This window comes from Amphiura filiformis, chromosome 11 (genome assembly GCF_039555335.1).
Source record: "Amphiura filiformis chromosome 11, Afil_fr2py, whole genome shotgun sequence".
In the NCBI taxonomy this organism is placed as follows: Eukaryota; Metazoa; Echinodermata; class Ophiuroidea; order Amphilepidida; family Amphiuridae; genus Amphiura; species Amphiura filiformis.
Window position 1 is genome coordinate 14,632,604 of NC_092638.1, and position 21,527 is coordinate 14,654,130.

Genomic DNA, 21,527 nt, shown 5'->3' on the forward strand with positions numbered 1-21,527 from the left:
ACACACCCCTGACATTCCATTCTCCCCTACATAAGCAGGTGTGCTGTGCGCTCTGCTGTACATGTACGCTGTGATGATAGAAGAACATAAAGTTTGTTGCCCTTGACACTTTATCGCTAATTAATGGTCTGTCACGTGACGCGTTTCAACAAATCACAGTGCGCGATTTTGAATAATGGGTCATGGGGGTAATAGAATGTAATTTAACGTTTTAAATAGTGAAAATATTTCTTTTGAATTTGTATATGTTACGTGACTCGCTGTGCAATAATTTATGAGACGGGGAGGTCTCCTTGTAAATTGGGGGGTCTTCAAACTGTGGGTCAGAGGGGATTTCTTTATCATCATCAAAAACTCCACCCCCCATAAAAATCATCCCATTTCGACCCCATTGCGTTCTTTCAGAGCTGGTTCTTTATAATAAAACTAAAACACTTGAATAACAACAGTTTGTATTTCCGCGTTCATGATACTGTGTTCACGCATGCGTATTAACGATTTAGACTATGGAGATTGACCTGATCCAATCGATTTGAGCCGATTTAGATGAATAGTCGGCAACTCTCGTCTGCACTTTGAAGAGGTGAGCGAGCCATCTCCTCTTTAATTTTCTCATCTTCTCTGCGCACATGCTTATCGTCGTTGGGCAGGAAAAACCTATGTGTTTGTGGCCCCTGAGCATGTTTAAAACATAACTGCCAGGGGCCAATGACACATCTAGGAGGTTTTTCCTGCCCAACAACGTTATGCTGCATTACACAATGTTTCGTATTCACACATTCTGGATTTGTATTTACCCACCATTTGCTCAAGCTGTCTTGTCATGTGACTTCCCCTTCATATGGTCCATAAAAAACGTACATAAGTTGTGGGAGAAATATGTGTTACCAGAAGTTGTTTATTATCAGCTGAAAGGGCATATATTTTAGGTACTAATTGTGTAAAAAATCCAATTCTCCTAATATAAAATGAGCTTGGGTTGATACCAACCTTAACATAACACGCAGCCCTCCAAAACTTATACACAGACACCTTACCATGGTAATCTCATTTATAGGGTCCCATTATATTACGTCGGTATATATGAGAGCCATGATTTAAGCCATTAAGTAGACCCGGCCATCTTTGAAGAAGCAAAAACAGCGTAGAAACAATGACATTTTCACAACACTCTAACAATTCATCAAAGACATGTTTGCTTTGTGTCATAAATCAGACACACACATGCAATATCAAATTTAATAGCAATTAGTTGTGACAGGCATTATGGCCTTCTCTTTTTGGAAAATCCTGCATACTGTTTTCACTTATGCTCACTAAAGCCACTGAAACAACTACTGTTTATTCCACATAGACTGGTAAGCCTATCCACATAATTTGAAATCCAGCAGAGCCTGTGCTTGAAATAGTAGGACGCTGCCATCGACCTTGCCTCAATATTGAAGCACCGCCAGCTGTTGAGTATAGCAACTGAATGTGCAAACCTGATCTGAAATATTGGATGTTGTGCCCTTGAATTTCATCGTGTTTTGCAATGAGTAACTTTCCTTCATCATCATCTTCTTCGTCCCACCAAAGAATGTCATCGGTTATATCCTCATCTGATGTTTGCTCGTCGATATCATCTATGTCGTCACTTTCATCTTCTTTGTCACTTTTATCTTTGTCGTCACTTTCACCTTTGTTTTCAAATTTTTTCATGGTGCTGTAACTGCATGACACTGCTGGAATGGCTACTGTACGTAACCCTTCCTCATATGCTAAGCGCAGTGCAGAGCGAAATGCTGTCTCAAATTTTTCAAGCTCAGAAAATACAGTGATGTGGAAAACCTTTTTAACTGGTAAATTTCCTGCCCCAGTCATCAGCACTCCTTGCTTGATGTTGGGATCATCCTTTGTGCAGTTTTCATCAAATTCTGCTTTCACAGTGTCCCCAGCTTCTTCCATTATGCCATCTTTACCATATTTATTATCCTCGTACACAAAGTTGAGCAATGCGTCATCAGTGTATTGATTATCATCAGTTTCAGACGTGTGCACACTGGGCTCATTGGGATTACACAACTGTATGTGAAGAATTTGTGTGAAGCATGACCATTGTTTAGGATGTCCATCCTGTTTCATCTTTCCCTGTTGCTGCATATCTTGGTGTCGCTGTATAGAATCTGGCTGTTTCTGGTTTTGTTTAGCATATAATAGAAAAATGTAGGTGAATACAATTATCAATAAGATGGGAATAAAAAGGTCAGTTTCCATGAAGCTGGAGTTCAAGTTGTCAAGTTGATAAATATGATACAGTTTTTCCTTGATGAATAAGAAGCTGAGCAGGTTGTAAATAAGTTCAGTCACTTCTCTGACTGTGTGTTCACATTCCTGGTTGCATGAATTGTCCCTCTTTATTTAGTTGCCTGTTGGTTCATACTTGCATTAGTGGATCACAGACATAATAGTCCTTCACAATCTCTGAAGAAGTTGTACTGGAGTCATATATGTCGCAGCTATATGATGATGGTGAAGAAATATTTTAGTACTGTATTGCATATGACTCAAGCTGATATGCAAAGAGGAAATTGCAGCATATATAAGGCAGGAAGTACTCATGCAATATATAAGAAGTCATGCCAATAACATGACTAATCCAGGCTTTTCCCTTTCAAATGTTCAGGGTTGTGAATGTTAAGGTGATACTCTCCAAAAAGTTTTCAAATAAAATAATGAAATTGCAGTTTAACAAATAACAATAACAATGAATGCCATTACATAGTTGGCAGTGGTGATACAAACCCACCCATTTTATTTTAAACCCACCCTTTTTATTTTATACCCTTTATACCAAAACTCCGAAACCCACCCTTTCTAAGCGTGGTTACTAATCATTGATAAGTGGTTATGTTGGTCTAGGAGGTGCAGATTTGCATCCAAAGAGAATTACAAACTTCAATTTATTGAAGTTTTAGATGACCAAACACTACAGAATGGGATTTCAATGTTTTTTGTGTTTCATTTAGCGTCATTCAGTCAGAAATTACAGTAAGCTTTGAGATTGCAATTGTTGACTTCTAAACCCACCCTTTTTTATCAGTAACCACCCTAAATTTGGACACACATTTTAACCAGAAATTTTTCAAACCCACCCTTTTAAGCATTTTGTGGACCTCTCAAACCCACCCTTTCCAAACCAACAGTGCATTATTGGCAGGTATTAATTGTATCATTATAATACATGTAGATTAGTTTCATAGATGTACCAGAAATATGACTTCTGTTGCTTTACTTAATCTTTACAAATCTCTCATTTTGCCTCATATTGTTTATTGTGCTTGTGTCTGGTCTCCATTTCAAAGGAATCATATTGATAGGTTGGAAAAAATCCAGAGGAAAATCACACGTACTGTGTTCTACAAAGATTTTCCTGAAGTTGATTTAGATGACCGTCCTTCATCATGTTCATATTCTGAGAGGCTTGTAGACCTGAAAGTAATTAAACTTGAGGATGTTTTCAAGTGTCAAAGATTAGTCTTTGGATTTAAAATAATCAATGAGATTGGGCCTGCTTCTTTTGGTTCTCTGGTTCAAAGAAGTACTTCGGATAATTCTAGGCTATTGCACCAAACTGCTAAAACTTCTTCTTTCTTTAATTCTATGTTTGTCTCCCTTCCACGCCTTTGGAATGGAATTCCCACTGAACTGCACCATGTTAATAACCTTATTGTATTTAAGTCTGAAAATAAATCTTTTTCTTTGAATATGCTTAAATGATTGTGGTATTACATGCTTTGACTTATATTTTTTCAAATGCTTGAATTTTATGCATTGTTTCAAGATTTCTTAATGGATTTATTGGACAAATGTAGCTTATCGCTATTTCTAGTTACTAATTAACTATGTATTCATTCATGTGCAGGATGAGTGGGCACTTCTGTGTTTGGACTTTCAGTCCATTCACTCATCCTGAATTATTTGCATTTGTTAAGTGTAAGAAATGTAAAGTGTGTAAATGTACTGTTATTTTGTTATTTTGCAAATAATTCAAATAAATATTATTATTATTAGATCTGACACCAATTAGAACACGTGTTGTGATGTCCCAAGCTTATAGCCATTTAGGCTCACACTCTTTTTTAGAGATGGCCTTAAATTCTATATTTACAACATTAAATCCCCCATAGAGCTCCACATTAAACATCCAGGATTTCTATCATTTTATCCCATTATTCCAGCTTAAAATAGATAGAAACCATTCCTGTAAGTTATTACTAATTAATAGTAATTTAGTATAGATATTATTTCTCTAGATAGATTCCACAACCACATGTTTTATTTGTATTATTATGTGAAATGTTCAGGCCTCCTGGAGAACATAATTTTATTTAAATGATGATGAGGCTGTCATGTCTTATTGTATAACGTTTATAATAGGAGGCCTATACAGTAAGCCAAAAAATTAAGGTACCAGTTATGTTCACCCCCTGTATATCCTAAACAAAGACAGATGTGTCATAATTGGAACCATGCAGCAGCCAATAGCTGCATCTTTTAGCTTGAATTTAAGACCTCATTTGTTGAAATTGTTCAAGAAATAAAACCACGACGATCCAAATACCCAAGGAAGATGCCAATTTAAAAGTTGCAGTTTGCTCCATTGCAAGCCCTATTGATTTGTACACAAAGCATTCGCGAACAAGAGAACCAACGCCGTGCTTCCATTGATTAGCACATTAAAACTAGCGTCGTGCTTTCATTGATTAGAACACAAAAGTGCAACTTTTGCACAAAAGTATTTCATTTCTTCGTTAGGTTTTAGATCACTGTTTCTTTAATTCTCAACCAATTTCAACAAATAAGGTCTTAAATCAGAGCTAAAGAGTACAGGTATTGGCTGCTTGTTTTAATTTTAACATACTTGACTTTATTTAGGATATACAGGGGTGAACATAACTGGTACCTTAGTTTTTTGGCTTACTGTATAATCTTACCTGTAGTGTTGATACAGGAAGTATCAAATATCATTTGAGATTATTCATCAATTGGGTAAAGTTTCTCCTGAAAGCACCTCAAGTCTCACTAACCTTAAATTTGATGCCATGACAAAAGGTAGCTATTGCTCACACCCCGTCACACACACAGTACACATGCATTGGCAAATATCCACCTGCGCACAATGACGTTATAACTCACCAGTTATAAAACTCTAGAAATTAAATGTTTTTGTGTCTGAACAGCCCTACATATACATTACCTCCACAATGAGCTATGTGGAGTGACCCCCTGATGGACAAAACAAATCAGCCTATCAATAGCAGATGTACTTGCCAATGATTGATTTTATGCACCTTGGGGGAGATGTGTTACTGCAGCCATATATAAAAGCATGTTAAGCCATATGTAACATTTACTCAAGAGGACGCCCTCAATATTTTTCAAAATCCTGATTTTTACACAATGTTAATGTACTTAAAACTAACATACCCTGCAAATATTAAGGCTTTAGGTGCTGCATTTGTGACACAATTTGAGATGTTTAATAAAATGATGTGTCCTGTCATTTTATTCATACGATCAAAATATTAGTTGAACTCATATGCGATGTCCCTAACCTTGTATATCAAGGGCTTATAGAGCTAGAAGTAGCTATGTTCACAATTACATGTTACTCATTTGGGCAACAAATGGATGGTTATTCTGCCCTCCATAATAAATGCAAGTGACTTTGCGGTATATGCACTTAAACAGTTAGCATGGTTAGTTAGATGCAAGTGACAATGTACATACCCCAAAGTCACTTACATTATATAGAGCACAGAATGAACTGTCCATTTGTTGCCGAAATGAGTAACATTTAATTGTAGACATAGCTACTTCTGGCTGTAAACCCTCGATATGTACGTGGCGTATGGGATGGTCATAGCACATCAATAGCAATTTTCTTTGATTTGCCTCATTTGTTTGGCTCAAAATTAAGAGGGGACAATATGGCTTTAAAACTAAGTCTACCCAAACCGCATTCAGAATTGATGACTGAAATTCTTTTCTCTTTTTTCTTCTAAAAGATGTCCCAATTTGGTAAACAATAATTTTTTTCATTGATAAGAACAGTTCTCTTGCCCCATATTGTATTTGTACTGCACCAAAATGACAGTGAAATATAGGATTATAAATGTTGACTCCCATTCATTTTCATTTTGACAGTTTGATGGTGAGATATCGTTTACCTATCTGCAATATGGTGGAGACAGTGTATTGTATGCAGGTACCAATACAGGTGTGTTATCAGCTTGGGACACTAGGCATAACTCATGCTTTATGCATTGGGATGCTGATACAAGTGAAATAGGTAGGTAAAGTTAATTTTTTATTACTTCCGTGGTTCGAGCTGTGCGACAAGCGTACACGAGCGTACACACAGAAGAGATAAACAATCACAGTTTGGCTGATCAGCGCACTTGACAACAAGTCAGTTGCCCCATTGGTTGTGTATTGTCCATATTACCGTATTGGTCCGAGTATAGTCCCACCCGTTTTTTATGTGAAAATTTTTCACAATTGGGGGTGGAATTATACTCTAATTTCAAAAAAAAAAAAAAAAATAAAAAATTCCAAGATATTTTGTATTTTTAATATGAAAATTGATACTTTGTTTTCATGTCATACTCTATTAATGATTTCAAAATGCATTCAAATTCAATGCATTTTGAAATCATTAATAGAGTATGACATGAATACAAATTATACTCGAGCATGGGACTATACTCGGACGAATACGGTATATGTATTTTTTGGAATGTCCTTTACAAAATCTAACAATGTTTAGAGGCCTAAACCTGTGTTTGTTTGTATGTCACTGACAAAACAAGCAATTTTTGGTTGGGATGTGCATATGGTGTATGGTGTAATATTCTCTCTTCTGTATTTATGAATAAATACTTTGGAGAGGATGCAATTCCATTAATTTGATAATGACACAATGAAACTATGAACAAACAAACATCATCTCATCCTCATCAAATAGTAAAGGTGAGCGTGGATGCATTTGTCTGTTTGAAAAGAAACATTTCAATCACAAAAACATCATTTAAACCTATTTGTGATATCTGTGCAGGTATGATAGTGAGTCGCTTTGGCAGCAGTCGTCTCATAACGGGAAGTGGATCTAATTTATTGAGGCTGTGGTCTGTGTATGGGGTTGGTGAACTTAGACTAGCAGCAGTGGGTACTAGTGTGTAAGTATGACATACAGGCTACAGACCCACAGATAAAAGTAATATACTTTGATCAGCGCGTAATCGGCAGGAATTATTAGGCTTTTACTACTACGCCGAAAAGTAGACCCACATTAAGAGTTATATAGTTGATCTGCCTGGTCTATTTATTATTTTGCGTACAGTTAAAGAAAGTAGACAAAGCATAGGACTTTAATTAGTAATTTGTAATAGTTCTGGTGAGATGTCGCATCGCAAGAAACCTTTTCTCGGAATAAAGTAGCCTGTTGGAAGTTTTTGGCGTTACAAATTCGCTAAACTGCCTCATTGATTTTTAAAAATTGGCTGACAAACCTTATAAATCATTGTTTAACATTGTATTTTGTGGTGAACTTGCAGTTTTTAATATTGTATTATATCAACAACAACAAAAATACTGACTGACTCCCTAACTTTGGAGCTTTCAAGGGTAATACAAACAAGACCTAAAGACTGGCATGAAATGGTGCAAATTTAAGTGCAAACTATAAAATTAATGAATGTTATCTTCCTTTTCTTAGACCTGGCAAAGGACTAGTCATGGAGGACGAGATGCTGTTGGATGGATCCATAATAGCCGCAGAATTTGATGATACATTGGATATTGGTGTCGTAGGCACATCAGCTGGGACCCTATGGTGTATCAATTGGATTGAAAGGAGTAGCATACGATTGACGAGTTGCCATGGAAACAAGGTATGTGGTGACACCACAGAATTAGAGCAGGAGAACCGGGACTCCCTATACCGCCATATACAATCGCGCCGGCAGCTGTGGGGAGAAAATTGGGGGTATTCGGGTCCTTGCTGACGGTGCGCGGAGACAAACGAAAACAATTTTGCATCTCATCATAGCGTCTTGGTATCGTGTGCAGGTCCCATCTCTGTGCGTCTTTCAAATGCGCCCATCATCCATGTCGCGCTTGCATTGCCTCGGGCGCATTCCGAGGCAATTTTTGCTTTATGCCTGTATGAAGATGGCGATCGAGTCCCGGTTCTCTGTCTCTAATTCTGTGGATGACACTTAGCTAAGTGTAATGGAAACAGGGTATATATGAATGGTAAGTTGTCATCAGATTTATTAAAATCTTTCAAGACATTGAATGGACAGTTTATACTGAGCAACAAAAAAGTAGCACTTATTATAGGCAAAATATTTAATTCTCTAATCCCCCCGTCAGAAATGTTGCCCCCACCCCCAGTAAAAACCCAAGATTACAATAATGTCCACCTTTTGCGGCAATTTTGCATAAAATTTGGTGATTTTGCCTCCCTGAAATTCACTTTGCCCTCAATGCCCCCCCCAAAACAAAAATTCTTGGTGCCGCTACTGCCACTGCTTGCCCATTTGGTAAGTGTGAAGATGAGCTTATCAGTCTAATTGTTAGCTTGATACCACCTTCCAATATCTGGAGAAACATTGCAATACTACATCTGACCCAACCTAGGCCAGACTGGAAAAGATTACCAACTTATAGACATTTTTCCTGTGACATCATCAGTTAAAATTGGATCCAAGAGATCAGCCTGTGTAAAAATGAGGCATTCAAAGCAATGCGCATGAAAACGCAAAATGCAGAGTCAATGCAAAAGACCTGTTTGTGTGACACGCTGCGATGTGAATATGTAACCATCACACCAAAAGTTTCAGAATCAGAATCAGAGGAATAGTTTAAAACATACAGGTTTATATACCAAATATTTCTGAGCTGTTATGGTCATAACTGTAGTGTTTTATTATGTCTATAATGCTCCGCATACTTTACTAATCTATTTGTGAATGATCCAAATTGTTGTAATCACCACAGAGCTCATAATTACCATAATAAACACCATACAGCTCCTCATGTTAAATGGTTATGATACTAAGGTCTTTTACTTTCATTTCATCTCATTTCATGTACATCTGCTGAAAATGGATAGAAAACCTTCCTGGTTATTCTTACTAATATTTTTGGATCCACAGATTAATAAATAAACAGATAGGAATTTTCCATGCCTGTGCGCTCTAAGCGTACTCAAATTCAGCTGACGCCGGTACAGCGTTCAGACCTGGCGACATCGCGCGAAGTTTCTTTTGTGTACGCTCACGCTATTTGCGCTATTTTTTAGTTTGCTCACAGGGTACTTGACTTAGCATCAATCCCCATGGGCAACATGCCAAGTTTCCACGGTATGATTGGATCATTATTTTGTAAATTGATCTAATGAGTAAAACTGGAACTCACTTTGCTATGTTGCATCCAACACCATCGGACTTCATCAGGCATCTGATTGATTATGCAACTTTGGGATGCAATGTAGCAAAGTCAGTTTAAAAATTTAATTCCAGTTTTAGATTAACTTACAAAATAGTGTTTAAAACTATAGGATGAATAATCTACACCAAGAAATTATATTGGGTCATATTTGTGAAAGTATAATGAAATTAAAGTTTGGAACAAATTGTATAGGCCTATATTATTTGTTTTTGAAATGGCAGGTGAATGCTGTGATATTCAGTGATGCTGATTTCTTTGCTTCATGTGCTGACGATGGTAGTCTACGTCTTTATTCAGTGAATGAAATGGAGCAGACTGTACAATTTCAAGTATTAGATCAGGTAAGACAACCAAATAAACATCTACCAAAAAGTAATTACCCCCCCCCTTATTATGCGATAATAACTCAAAATCTATGCATCAAAATTTCAAATTGAAATAGCAAATGGAAACCCAGTCATGTTTTGCAAATTTTGATGCCTCATTTGTCTTAATAGCCCATAATTTGATGCCATGGTGACCATTTGAATGAAAAAGACCCCATTCAAAAGTAGCGCCTTAACCCATTGAAAATGTTGAGTACCTGGTCGTCACTGATCACCGCGGGTCATCCTTGACCAGTCTTTTAATGGTACACTGACTTGAGTAGCTTTTAATGCAACTTTTGAAAATGCATCTTTTTCATTCAAAGAATCACCATGGCTACAAACTTTGAGCTATCCAGACAAATGAGGTATCAAAATTTGCAGAATTAACCTGGATTTGTTTTTGCTATTTCAGTTTTTAAATTTGATGCATATATTTTGAGTTTTATATCGTAATAAAGGGGGTAATTAATTACTTTTTGGTAGGTGTTTATATCACATTTTTCCGTTCAATTTTTTATTGAAATTTCTTTTTTATTAATCATTAAAAATACATCAAAATTAATAAAATATTAGTAATGTACATACATCCCAGGACACACTCAGTAGGTGAATATACAAGACAACAAAATGAATAATGTAGAATTACAATACAACATGGGATTTCATTATTTTAAATTATTAAAAATTTACAATTTTGTCATTTAAGTCCTCAAAGCCATAATTACAATTTAATTTGGCACTAATGGAATAAGCATTAGGCCAAAAAAGTCTTGTCCTCCAACATTTTCAGAATTGGGTCGGTTGGTTGGGATTTTTTTAAAAATATTTTTTCTAAAAGTCATAGCCAAAACATGACTGTATGCCTTTAATTAGCTTAATAAATAGGCCAAATAAATGTGAATTGGGATATTTCTCTGTTAGATTTGGCAGGTAGTGCTCAGGGGTATACCACTTCATTCATGTTTTTAGAAGTGTGTAGAAACTTTTCAGGATGTCAAAAATGTTGAAAGAAAACTTTTTCTGGAATTTCCAAAATAATTTTTTTTTCCAGATTTCCCAGATTAGGGTCGGTCTGTGGAGGACAAGCAAACAGTCTTTTTTTTTGCCTTATGTAATACTCAGTTTCCAGCGTTTGTGTGTTTGCTTGCTAAAAAATAATCTCATATTTTATGTCTTGACATCTTTGTGTCCCACAGAGTTGCAACTGCATGGCGTTCAGCCCAGCCACAGCTGTTAATGCGCCAGATATGAATAAGTTACAGAACATCGTAGCAGGGTATAGTGACGGCACAGTGCGTGTATTTGACCTGGGTGTGGTGGAAATGGTACTGAAGATGCAACCCCATGCAGTGGCTGTCACTGCTATTATATATTCATCTGATGGTAAGTTACATTTGCATGATTCATAAATTGAAGAAAAATAAGGACATTTTTGGTAACCCCCAAAAAAGAATTTGCTGTTCTGAAACATTGAAAGAGAAAATTCAAATTATCATAGCATTCATTACGTTTCACTACGTGGAGAGATTGATCAAAAATTGAGTTCCCTCCTGAGGTTTGTGTCTGTCAATGAGTTGACCAGATCACAAGGATGTCATTATAGCTAGAGGCAGTATATAACACAAATGGGTCAATGAGTTACATAAAAATAACCTCGTCTGGTATTTAGTTCCCAGGAAGTGAGTTTTGCCTGAGGCAATTTGTGGTTAAATGTTGGTCCCTCAATACAAGAGTTATTACTGTCGGTTTGGTTAAAAAAGGAGGTGAGACATGATCAAATCTCTCCAGGTAACAAAACGTAATATCCCAAAGATTGGAGGTAGGGCTTATGGTTCCTTGCTGGAGAGTGCCGTAGGTGCGCAAGACTATGTTAGAAATTGTTCTAAAAGGGGAGTAGCTAGGGTTTGTGTGCCTGGGGAAATGATAGGAAATGGCGCCTTATTGAAGGGATGAAACAGCTGACCTTGTTTGTCCTGAATATATCTATAACATTTTTGTGATCCATAAATGTTTGGGAAAGATTGGACCCCCATTTAATTTATAGAACTTTTTCTGAACACTTCGGCACATTGCTAAAATATTCAATTTAGCTCTACTCATCATTGAATGACTCAAAATACCACCCAAAATATCCACTTAAAGGGATACTACACCCCTGTGGTAAATTTGTGACTATTTTTGCACTTTTCTCAAAAAATAATAAAACACTGAAAAGTTATATATATTTATGGGACAAGGAATCCAATTACTTCACTGAAATTTCAGTGACTCAAGACAAGCGGTTCAGTAAATATGATAGCAAATGAGGTACATCATAGCGGTATCTTATTTCTTATCATAAATACCAAACCGCTTGCTGTGGGTCACTGAAATTCCAGTATAGTAACTGGATTCCTTGCCCCTATAATATAAATTTTGTTACCAGTGTGTTCTTAGTTTTTGAGAAAAATGCAAAAATAGACACAAAATTATCGAAGGGTGTAGTACCCTTAAAATAAAAAGAGGATAATTGATGCGTAACTCAATATATAGAATAGAAGAGGTTCACCTCCTCAAAGAGGAATTTGTGTATATTCCCTACAGCTTTTGTCTTTGCCTCTGATGACAGTGTACCAAATGGTACAGCAGATTTCTTTTTGACATGGGAGAGGGTGCAGGTTGGTGTAAAATAGTTAAAGAAATGCGCTCTGAGAATCTGGAAGAAATGTGTGCAAAAATGAACAATTTTGAAGCTAAAATGATCAAATATGACGTTAAACCAGAAATGAATGAAGAAATATGATGTTAAACTGGAATGAAGCTCGCAAGAATGTGTAATTTTTAAAGCTAAAATTGTCAAATATGATGAGGTCAATTTGGTCAAAAATACCAATTTTCGTATAAACTAATAAGGGTTTGGGCATGATCACTTGGGGTATACTGATTTTTTTGATAACGTGGTGCAATTAAATTTTCATTTTATTTTAATGGTCTCAATACCAATAGGTCATTACATTTCATGAGGACAATGCCAATGGTTAAAATATGCTCATGAATATTAATTTTCTCCAAAGGTTTACAAATATTTCTGTAATAAATTCTATGAATTATATAATTTGGGTCTGAAACTTATAGTCAAAGTGTTCTTCCTAATGATGTCTAGTTAGCCTCCAGTTAACCCCTTATTTTCATGCTGCCTATAATTAATTAGCAATTACAAATATGCCAATTAGATACATAATCAATTAAGTCATTAGAAAGCCTATCCCATCGTAAAACCCTATCCCGCAATAAGTCATTAGAAACGCTTTGATAAGTTTCGTGGCAAAATTATGCAAAATAAAAGTACATGTACCATGGACAATAATGCAATATTTTTTTGCAAAATATCTACAAAAATTACATTTTCATAAGTATTTGTAGTCATTTTTAGTGCATTGATTGTTCATTAAAAAAAGAAAAGAAATTGAATACATGAATACAAAACCCACCCAAGTCCATGGGAAGTGATTTTGAGAGAAAACCATGTGTATCATTTTAATTCCTTAAGTTACATTTACCTGGTCAATATGGTAAGTTTTACGTGCAAATGAGTGGAATAAACTGTGTAAAATATGACGATTAGCATTTCAGGGACTTTGTAGGGTTCATTTTAAATTTTGGGCTTGGGTGGTTTTTTAAATCATATACAAAGACAACAATGTTGGAATGAGATTACCACTAGTAAGGTAATACAAAATAAAGCACACAAGTATGTATGATGTTGATAAGCATTATGCCATGTAATATAAACCACACACGTTCCTTTATTAAACCCATTTTTTTTTCAAAAGTCACTCTCCAACAATGAATGTGTTACAAGTTAACTTTTATACATACTGGATTTCAATCAATGTGTTACAAGACTCAAATCACGGAATTGGGTGGTTCTTTCATACATGCTATTTCTCACATGCTCAATAGACACAGATGATGAATTTGAGTTGTTCTTTCATACATATGACAGGCAACAATTTCCCATGCTTAACTCAATTTGGCCAACGTATGGACTTGGGTGGGTTTTGTATTCATATACTCAATTGTTAGTCTTAGTAGTATGAAAAAGTTATGTCCACTTTGCTTGAAACAAAAGACACATTGAATTGTATGATCTACTCTAAAATCATGCCTAGACTATTTCTTATTTCAAGAAAATGCCTGTTGATCCACTTTGCATGCAAGTGTCTGCGGCTTTATCTTATCCCAAATTGAGACCTTCCCATATCATGTACATATTATTGCAGATTTAGGCCTGGGTGCTTAATCTCGTCGATTAACTCTTCGCCGTGTCCGGAACCTAAGCCGCAGACCCACGCCGATGCACATATGCTGGGAAATAAAATACTGTTGCGATATGCACTAACAAAATGTCTGTCTGCTCGATGAAAAGCCATGTTCAGTCACCTGTTCATCGGCTTGATCGGCCCAACTCCTGTATTTCTCGCAACCGGCTTATAACACTTGGCAACAATACCCTTACAAATTAGTGTCCTTGAGTGCATTGATTCTTTCGACTGATCCGCAAATTGCTCACGGTGAGTAAACTCAAGTAGGTACTACAATAAACAATGAAAAACATTAATATAAAGGTTTCGAGTAATGAATGACAAACCGCAGAACAAGAAGATGGCAAGATATTGCGGACTCGATGCCCGTAAATGCTCGCGATTTCGCAACCAGGGATATGGCTACACTATATTAATTCGTCGGCGTACTGCGGCTTGAAACTGCAAGCTGCAGGAGAGCCATCGAAATGCTCCGAGATGACGCAGAGTTAATCGGCGAGATTGGGCACCGGGGCCTTAAGAGTCTGAGAAAGCTATAATGTAATTTGCAAAACCTTGCTAGCATATATAATTTTAAGTTGCCACAGTTATTTTGACATTCCGTATCATAATTGTCACTGCATTTGCATCAAGATAAACTCCTTGACACTTTTCCCATTGGTATCTACCACAAGAAGTTTCTTGCCGTCATCTGTGATGGTCAGTCCCTTTGGTGATCGCACCTCCCTCGTAGCACATCCTAGATATTTTCCAGTGACTGAAAAACAGTACACGGCCATACAATCTCCCAGATAGTTAGCAACAAAGACAATTCCTTTAGTGCAGCACACTCCTGCCGTGTTCCACAGAGTGACTCCTGGTGGCGCATGAAGCGTGTGGAGAAGCTGACCTGTGGGATCAAGGATTTGAACTCCTTTTTGAGAACTGACCACAATTTTACCGTCTAGCAATGTGGAGAGGTAAGTGGGCCGAATCCTGACGTTGACTGATTCGATGTGCGTTCCATCCTGCTTGTGTTTACTGATGTACCAGTCTGTGTTGCCATTAGCTCCAACCAATAGAGTCCCATCGCTACCATTTGCAAGACCTTCTAACGGGACGTCATTGGTATCTGACTTCTCACCTTGAGTAGAGATGGCGGTGAAGTGATACTTGTAAAGACCTTGGGCATCAAAGACTTTAACATAATGGGATAAATCAGTAACAAAGTACTCGCCAGCAGCATTCACCACTACATTGTGTGGGGAAGATGGCACATCATGGGTATTATGACGCTTTCGGGCTAGTGCTAGTTGGTAAAGACACAGCTTTCTTGGCTGTTATTTTAGAATGGACTTGCTTTGAGTTCAAACTGTGCTTATACAACCCATCACTACTGTAAATCTTGACCTGCGATGCATTCTTGTCAGCTACCACAATGTCCCCATTAGGACAAACTGCGATACCAGCACCTCGTTGCAACTGTCCGAGGCCATCTTTTCCAAACTCTCTGTGCAACAGCCATATGCCAACATCGTTTCGTCTACGGTCCAAAGTCGTCACAGGGCTGCGTGATGCAGGTGATGGTACAGTCAACTGCTGTTCACTACTTGATTTTGTTAAATTGACCTCATTATTATCACTCTTCAAGATAAGTACATAATCATGATCGGCATGACTGTGTTGGATTCCGCAGGTCTTGCAATAAAACCACAAGACTTCACCAGACTCTTTCTGACCGTAACCTTCCACATCACCATTGCGTATGTCATCCATTGAACATACCTGATGGGTCTTAAACACACGCATTTCTGTGTGCGACTCCCAGCATTTCTGGCACAGAAAATCGCTGCATTCTAAACAGCGGCCAACAGCATTACGACCTTCTTTAGCACATCCTGTACAGTCAATCTGCGCGTTGCGTTTCTCAAGAAGCTCACTTACAAAGAAATTATCCCGCAAGCTTTCAACCTCCTGTAGTGGTGCAAGTTTTGTTTCCTCTTGACATACAGGGCACGTTATTTTCTGCATCTCGGCATCCTGTTCATCAATACAAGCTTTCAAACATTTTAGACAAAATGTGTGCAAACAGAGAAGCGCTTTAGGTTTCTCAATAGTTGAGTGGCATATGCCGCAGTCTGTTAGCGAATTGGAAGCAGGAGTCTTGGAATCATCCATCTTGTCTCAAAAATTGTTTTTAGAAAAGTTCAGTCCACAAATTATTGCAGCACAGCAAACTATGCATACACAATCACTTGTATACAATAGAGAAATACATGTGTAATGGTGGAGGAAGTAGTACTACATGTACATTGAATGGGTTTACTTTGTGAATAATATAGATATACAGTAACAGGAGGAACAGGAACCAGCGGGTGATAGTGTCACAACAAAACCAGAAACTTGACGTGTGGTTTCAGGGCTCACACATTTTATAAAGTTACTTTATTTTCACAAATTTACAGTAAGTAATACAAAGTCAATTTGTCATGAATGGACTGCTGAATATGTAAAAATTTAATTGAGGAAAAAGATATTTTAACTTATCAAAATCGATAGTTAATTTGAGTCACAAACTTCCTAAATGATAATGTACAGACAATTTTGCCATTTATTTCAAAACTTTTAGTATGAAATACCATACATTCATACTATGAATGTATGGTATTATTTTAGAAATTTTAATGGTTTCATTTTAATATGTACAATGTACATGTATGTATTGTATGTGTTATTAAATGTCATTCTTGAATATAGTTACTTTAAGGTGAAGTTGTGCAATCAAATATACTGAGTTGCATGTCAAGCCTTGTCCTTATGCTTTTAAAGGTAACATTTTTTCAAATTTACTTATGATTTAATCCTCAATATAACACATTTTTGATATTGCTCCCATTGGGTTATTCCATTTAAATTCCACACTACCCCTGTGGAAGCTTTTAGAAATATTCTCCACAGGGGGAGTATGAATTTCAAATGGAATTGACATTAGCAGCTCCATTTGAAACTCACTCCTCAGTGGAAGATTCAGGTTGAATCTTTCTCAGAGGGTGTATGAAATTCAAATGGAGCTGCCTAATATGTTCATTCCATATGAAATGCATACTCCCCCTGTGACCAAAATCTTCCACAGTGGTAGTGTGGATTTTAAATGGAATAGCCCATTATAGATTGTTGTGTTAGTGCGACAAAGTAGTCTCAGTGCATGTGATAGCTGTTTTTTGTTATTTAACCCCTGAGCACTACATGTACCTGCCGATCTAACATTACCTGTGATTGGTCAATTACACGGTATGTTCATTTTAATCACCAATCAGAATGGAGCTTTGCAAATAATTCACCCCAATTTTGTTGCATGGTGAAAATATTCTTAACAATGTTGCTGATTGGTCCAATTGATAATGAAAACTTCTTTTTGACCAATCGGCAGGTAGTTCTAATGGGGTTAAACAGTTACTTTTGTCTAAATTTAAAACAGTAATAAGGCAGCTATGGTTGTAATAACAACTTGAAATAAATTAAATCATTGTTTTATTTTAAGAGATGAATACAAAGCTAATATCCTTAAAATGTGAAATAATTCTACTACAAAATTGTTGCTCTGGATATGGACTTCCTGTACAGGCAGCCCTTCCTGTAACACAAGGTACCTATGCTGGATATGACCACATGTAACCTTCAGTCAGTGTTGCCAAACATGCAATTTGGTAGCCCAATTGTGCGACTTTTGAAGACTTCCCCCATGACTTTTGACAATTTTAACCAATGGTTAAGAGAAAAAAATGGGTGACTTTCAATTGTATTTGACCCACTTTTTTTGGCAACCTCGTCTTCAGTCACCATATTATCATTGTAAAGGGTGGATGCAACTGATCATGGGAATTGGTATCAGCCTGTACTGCTACAGGTATACTTGATTGCAGGAAATGATTTCAGCTTTAGCTGCCCTTGTACTTGATAACACCATGGATGTCACATATCACATGTATCCACAACTTGGACATTTTAACTTGTCACATATATCACATGTACCACGCTCCACAACTTTTTTTTTAGTATCAAGCACAAGCCCAAATAGACTTGCACACAGATCAATTTCAAGTTCCACCTTCCTCTTTTTGGAACACATTTTCTAAGGCTGACTTACCCTGCTTTATAATAATAAAGGGGGGGGGGGCATTGGGGGGCAAAGTGAATTTCAGGGGCCGGCCGCAAAAAGTGGAAATTTACTTGATTTTGGGGGTTTTGCCTCAAAAGTGGGGGGAAAATGCCCTCCCCCCACCAGTGTTTACTCAGAGGCCATATGTGTCAGTTTTGGCCCAGTGAAAATTATTTTTGGCCCACACAAATTTGTAATGCTGTATTACAATTAGTCAATTTGGGAATTACTGAGCCAAAATTGGGCCAATTTGGAAAGAAATTGTTTCATTTGGCGCATCCAAGAGTAAACACTGCCCCCACCCCCATAGCGCTGTCACTGATAAAGAACCCTAGTGTTTTATACTGTCCCAAATCATGTCTTCACTTTGAACCATTAGTTTTTCCCTTGATGCAATGAAGTGTCCAAACTTCACCATCTGGGGAAGAATTTGAGGTTTGTAGGAATACAGAATAGTCATTTAAGGAGTAGATCAACATTGATTTTAAATATTTTCCCTTTTGCATCTATTTCTGTGGGAAGGATTTGGCTACAGCATAAGGGAATAGTTTTCATTTTCTGGAAGACTTGTGCCAAGTTGTCAATTTTTGTGACTGCAATAATTGTAAGAAAATATACAGTTTTGTTTTTATTGTTTATTCTTTCCATGATTTCTGGTGTACATTTAATTGTTATTAATTGTTTTGAATATTTCCTCCAGGTCATGTGATCATATCAGGTGGTAGTGATGGGCTCATAGCTATCAGTAGTCCTACTACAGGGATGACGATGCGTGTAATCAATGATCACAAAGGTGCGCCCATCACTGACATGGATGTCACTAGAAGTCAGGTGAGTGAAACAAGAGGGAAGTTAAGTTGGGATTAAAACAACATACAAAGGAAAGAAAAAAAGAGTTAAAGGAAGAAAAAGTAGAATGAAATAAGGAAGGATCAAAGAATGAACAAAGGAAAGATGAAAAGAAGCAAAATATGGGAAGATCCGGTAAGAAATTGCATGGGCGAAAAAGGAAGTGAAAGCAAAATGTTGTAATCAGGTGCATAGAAGCTGCATAGTAGTGAGGCATAGGGACAAATTTGCTTGTAATGTTCATTTTAGGGTTGTATATCTTAACACTTGCCATCACTTTGCATTCATGTTGGTAACTGTCCCTTTGGTGTACAGATTAGTATGTGCAACTTTTTTGTCAGTAATTTGTCTGTACCCAGGACAGGAACTTCATACATTGTGTCGCTTCCAGTTCAGTAGTGATGTTGCTGCATGTTTGAGGTTGCGTAGCCCTGAAATGTGCGTGCCGTTCTCAGAATCGCGTCATAATACGCTCACATGTAAAGGTGGCACAATCAGAAAGAGAGCTGCAATTTGATGTTGCTGCCAAACTCAAAACGATACATGGTATAACTGGTAAGTGTCCAAATTTACAGCCTTAATTGACTCATCAGGTGTGCTCCCAGGTAGCATGATTGTAACACAATTTTTTTTATATCTAGGATGCTGAGCATGGCTTGAGATCACCCCATCTATGGCTAGCAGCAAGTGCTGACCGTCGTGTCAGTGTTTGGTCAGCGGACTGGCCTAAGGATTTCTGTGAGATGGTGGACTGGCTGAGCTTTCCAGCCCCTGCATTTGCACCAGATGGCACAGTCATTAGAAAAGGAGATATAGTAAGATATACTCTTTGTTTGTTAAAGTACTCAAGTCATACTAAGATTGCCTGTTAAAAATGTCTTATTGCATAAAGAAGAGATTTGTTTGTTAGTTTGTTTTTCTACCTTTGCATGGAACAAGTTAAATTAGACAATTCCTTTATCCATTGTAATGTTGTGTTGGTTTGATATATTGCTAAACAGCAAAGTGGATAGACTGGGCTAGGGTTCCCAACACTCTGGAATTAATGTACAGTGGCAGCGCCACAAAGTTGTTGTTTTTTTCAGCCAGGGGGGAGGGGGGCATTGGGAGGGCAAAGTGAATTTCAGAGAGGTCAAAATCACGGGTGTGATTCTTCAGGATTTTTCCTGATATCCTGGAATTTTCTTTGGGGAGGGGGCATTCCTCTACCCATGTTGCCACTACTGTTAATATAACCCTGTTTGTTGCCAGTAGGAACACCAGTATCCCATGTCAAATTGTTTCATTATTTCTGAGTGGTTTTGTGACCCAATGTTTTAGGGTTTGCAGCCTACTGGTATCACAGGTCTTCTTGGAATGACTTATCATTCAGTTACACCTGTAAGCATTGGGTTCTTGGCTCATGCTAAATATGTTCAGTACACAATTATATGTCACACATGTTCAACTTTGGGTTTGCTTGTTGTGTGACCCTTAAGGGTATCCGTAGGGAGAACACTTTGTTTTACGGCCAGGTCTGGCCAGGTGCATGTTTGTTCGCAGTCTACAGGTGTAACTAGGTTGTTGTATATTCTATAATTTTCCTGGTGTGTTAACTGTGATTACATCTAGACACCAGTTTATTTTTTATTTGAACGGGACCCTAATTTAATGAGAAAAACGCTGAAAAAGAGAGGCCCGGCAAAAGCCGATTTGCAGACAATTTTGTAGCTACAGACAGCTCGTATTCCATATAACAACTACGGAAACCAATTAGTGCCAGAAGTGTTTATTTATATTTCATCCACTTAGGTTTGGCTTAACCCACTAAAAGGTAAAACTTTAAGGCTGATCATTTTAATTATAAATGTAGTGTGTGTGTAAAAGTATATTTCTCAAAATGGAGGAGAGCGCCTATGACTATTGTCCGTTCTGTCTACATGGTCTATGATAATTATTTTCTTACCGAAATATATTCACTTAACACAGACCACGGTTGCCAAACAAATGAGGGCAAACCGTGGGTCAAATCATTGAAAAGTCGCACAATATTTTTTTTATCAACCGTTGGTTTCTATGAGATAAAAAACTACCAGAAGTCGCGTAAGCCAATGTTGAGAAGTCATGCAATATTTTTCTTAACCATCAATTGGTGTCTATAGGACAGGAAATTGTCGCGAGGAAAATCTTCAAAACTCATCCTATTGACCTAGGCCTATTACATCGCGGGTTTGGCAACCCTGCAATATATACAGTTATATAACATCGCACCGCATTGTGAGGTGAACGAACTGAATGTTGACATTGTATTCAGGATTTAAAACAAGAACTGTCTTTAACCAGACAATGCGGTTGGTATAAAACATAGCGTGTGATATCATGATATCAACT

At 37.2% G+C, this 21,527-nt stretch overlaps 1 protein-coding gene across 1 annotated transcript in view; it reads left to right on the top strand.

Moving 5' to 3' along the window:
* LOC140163497 (WD repeat-containing protein 90-like) overlaps positions 1-21,527 on the top strand; it is an 89,631-nt gene that overhangs the window by 58,701 nt on the left and 9,403 nt on the right. The window contains exons 31-37 of the mRNA XM_072186810.1: positions 6,190-6,334; positions 7,100-7,220; positions 7,760-7,934; positions 9,720-9,839; positions 11,063-11,249; positions 19,009-19,139; positions 19,799-19,972. Coding sequence (XP_072042911.1) covers positions 6,190-6,334; positions 7,100-7,220; positions 7,760-7,934; positions 9,720-9,839; positions 11,063-11,249; positions 19,009-19,139; positions 19,799-19,972 — 1,053 coding nt within the window. The remainder of the gene's footprint in view (positions 1-6,189; positions 6,335-7,099; positions 7,221-7,759; positions 7,935-9,719; positions 9,840-11,062; positions 11,250-19,008; positions 19,140-19,798; positions 19,973-21,527) is intronic.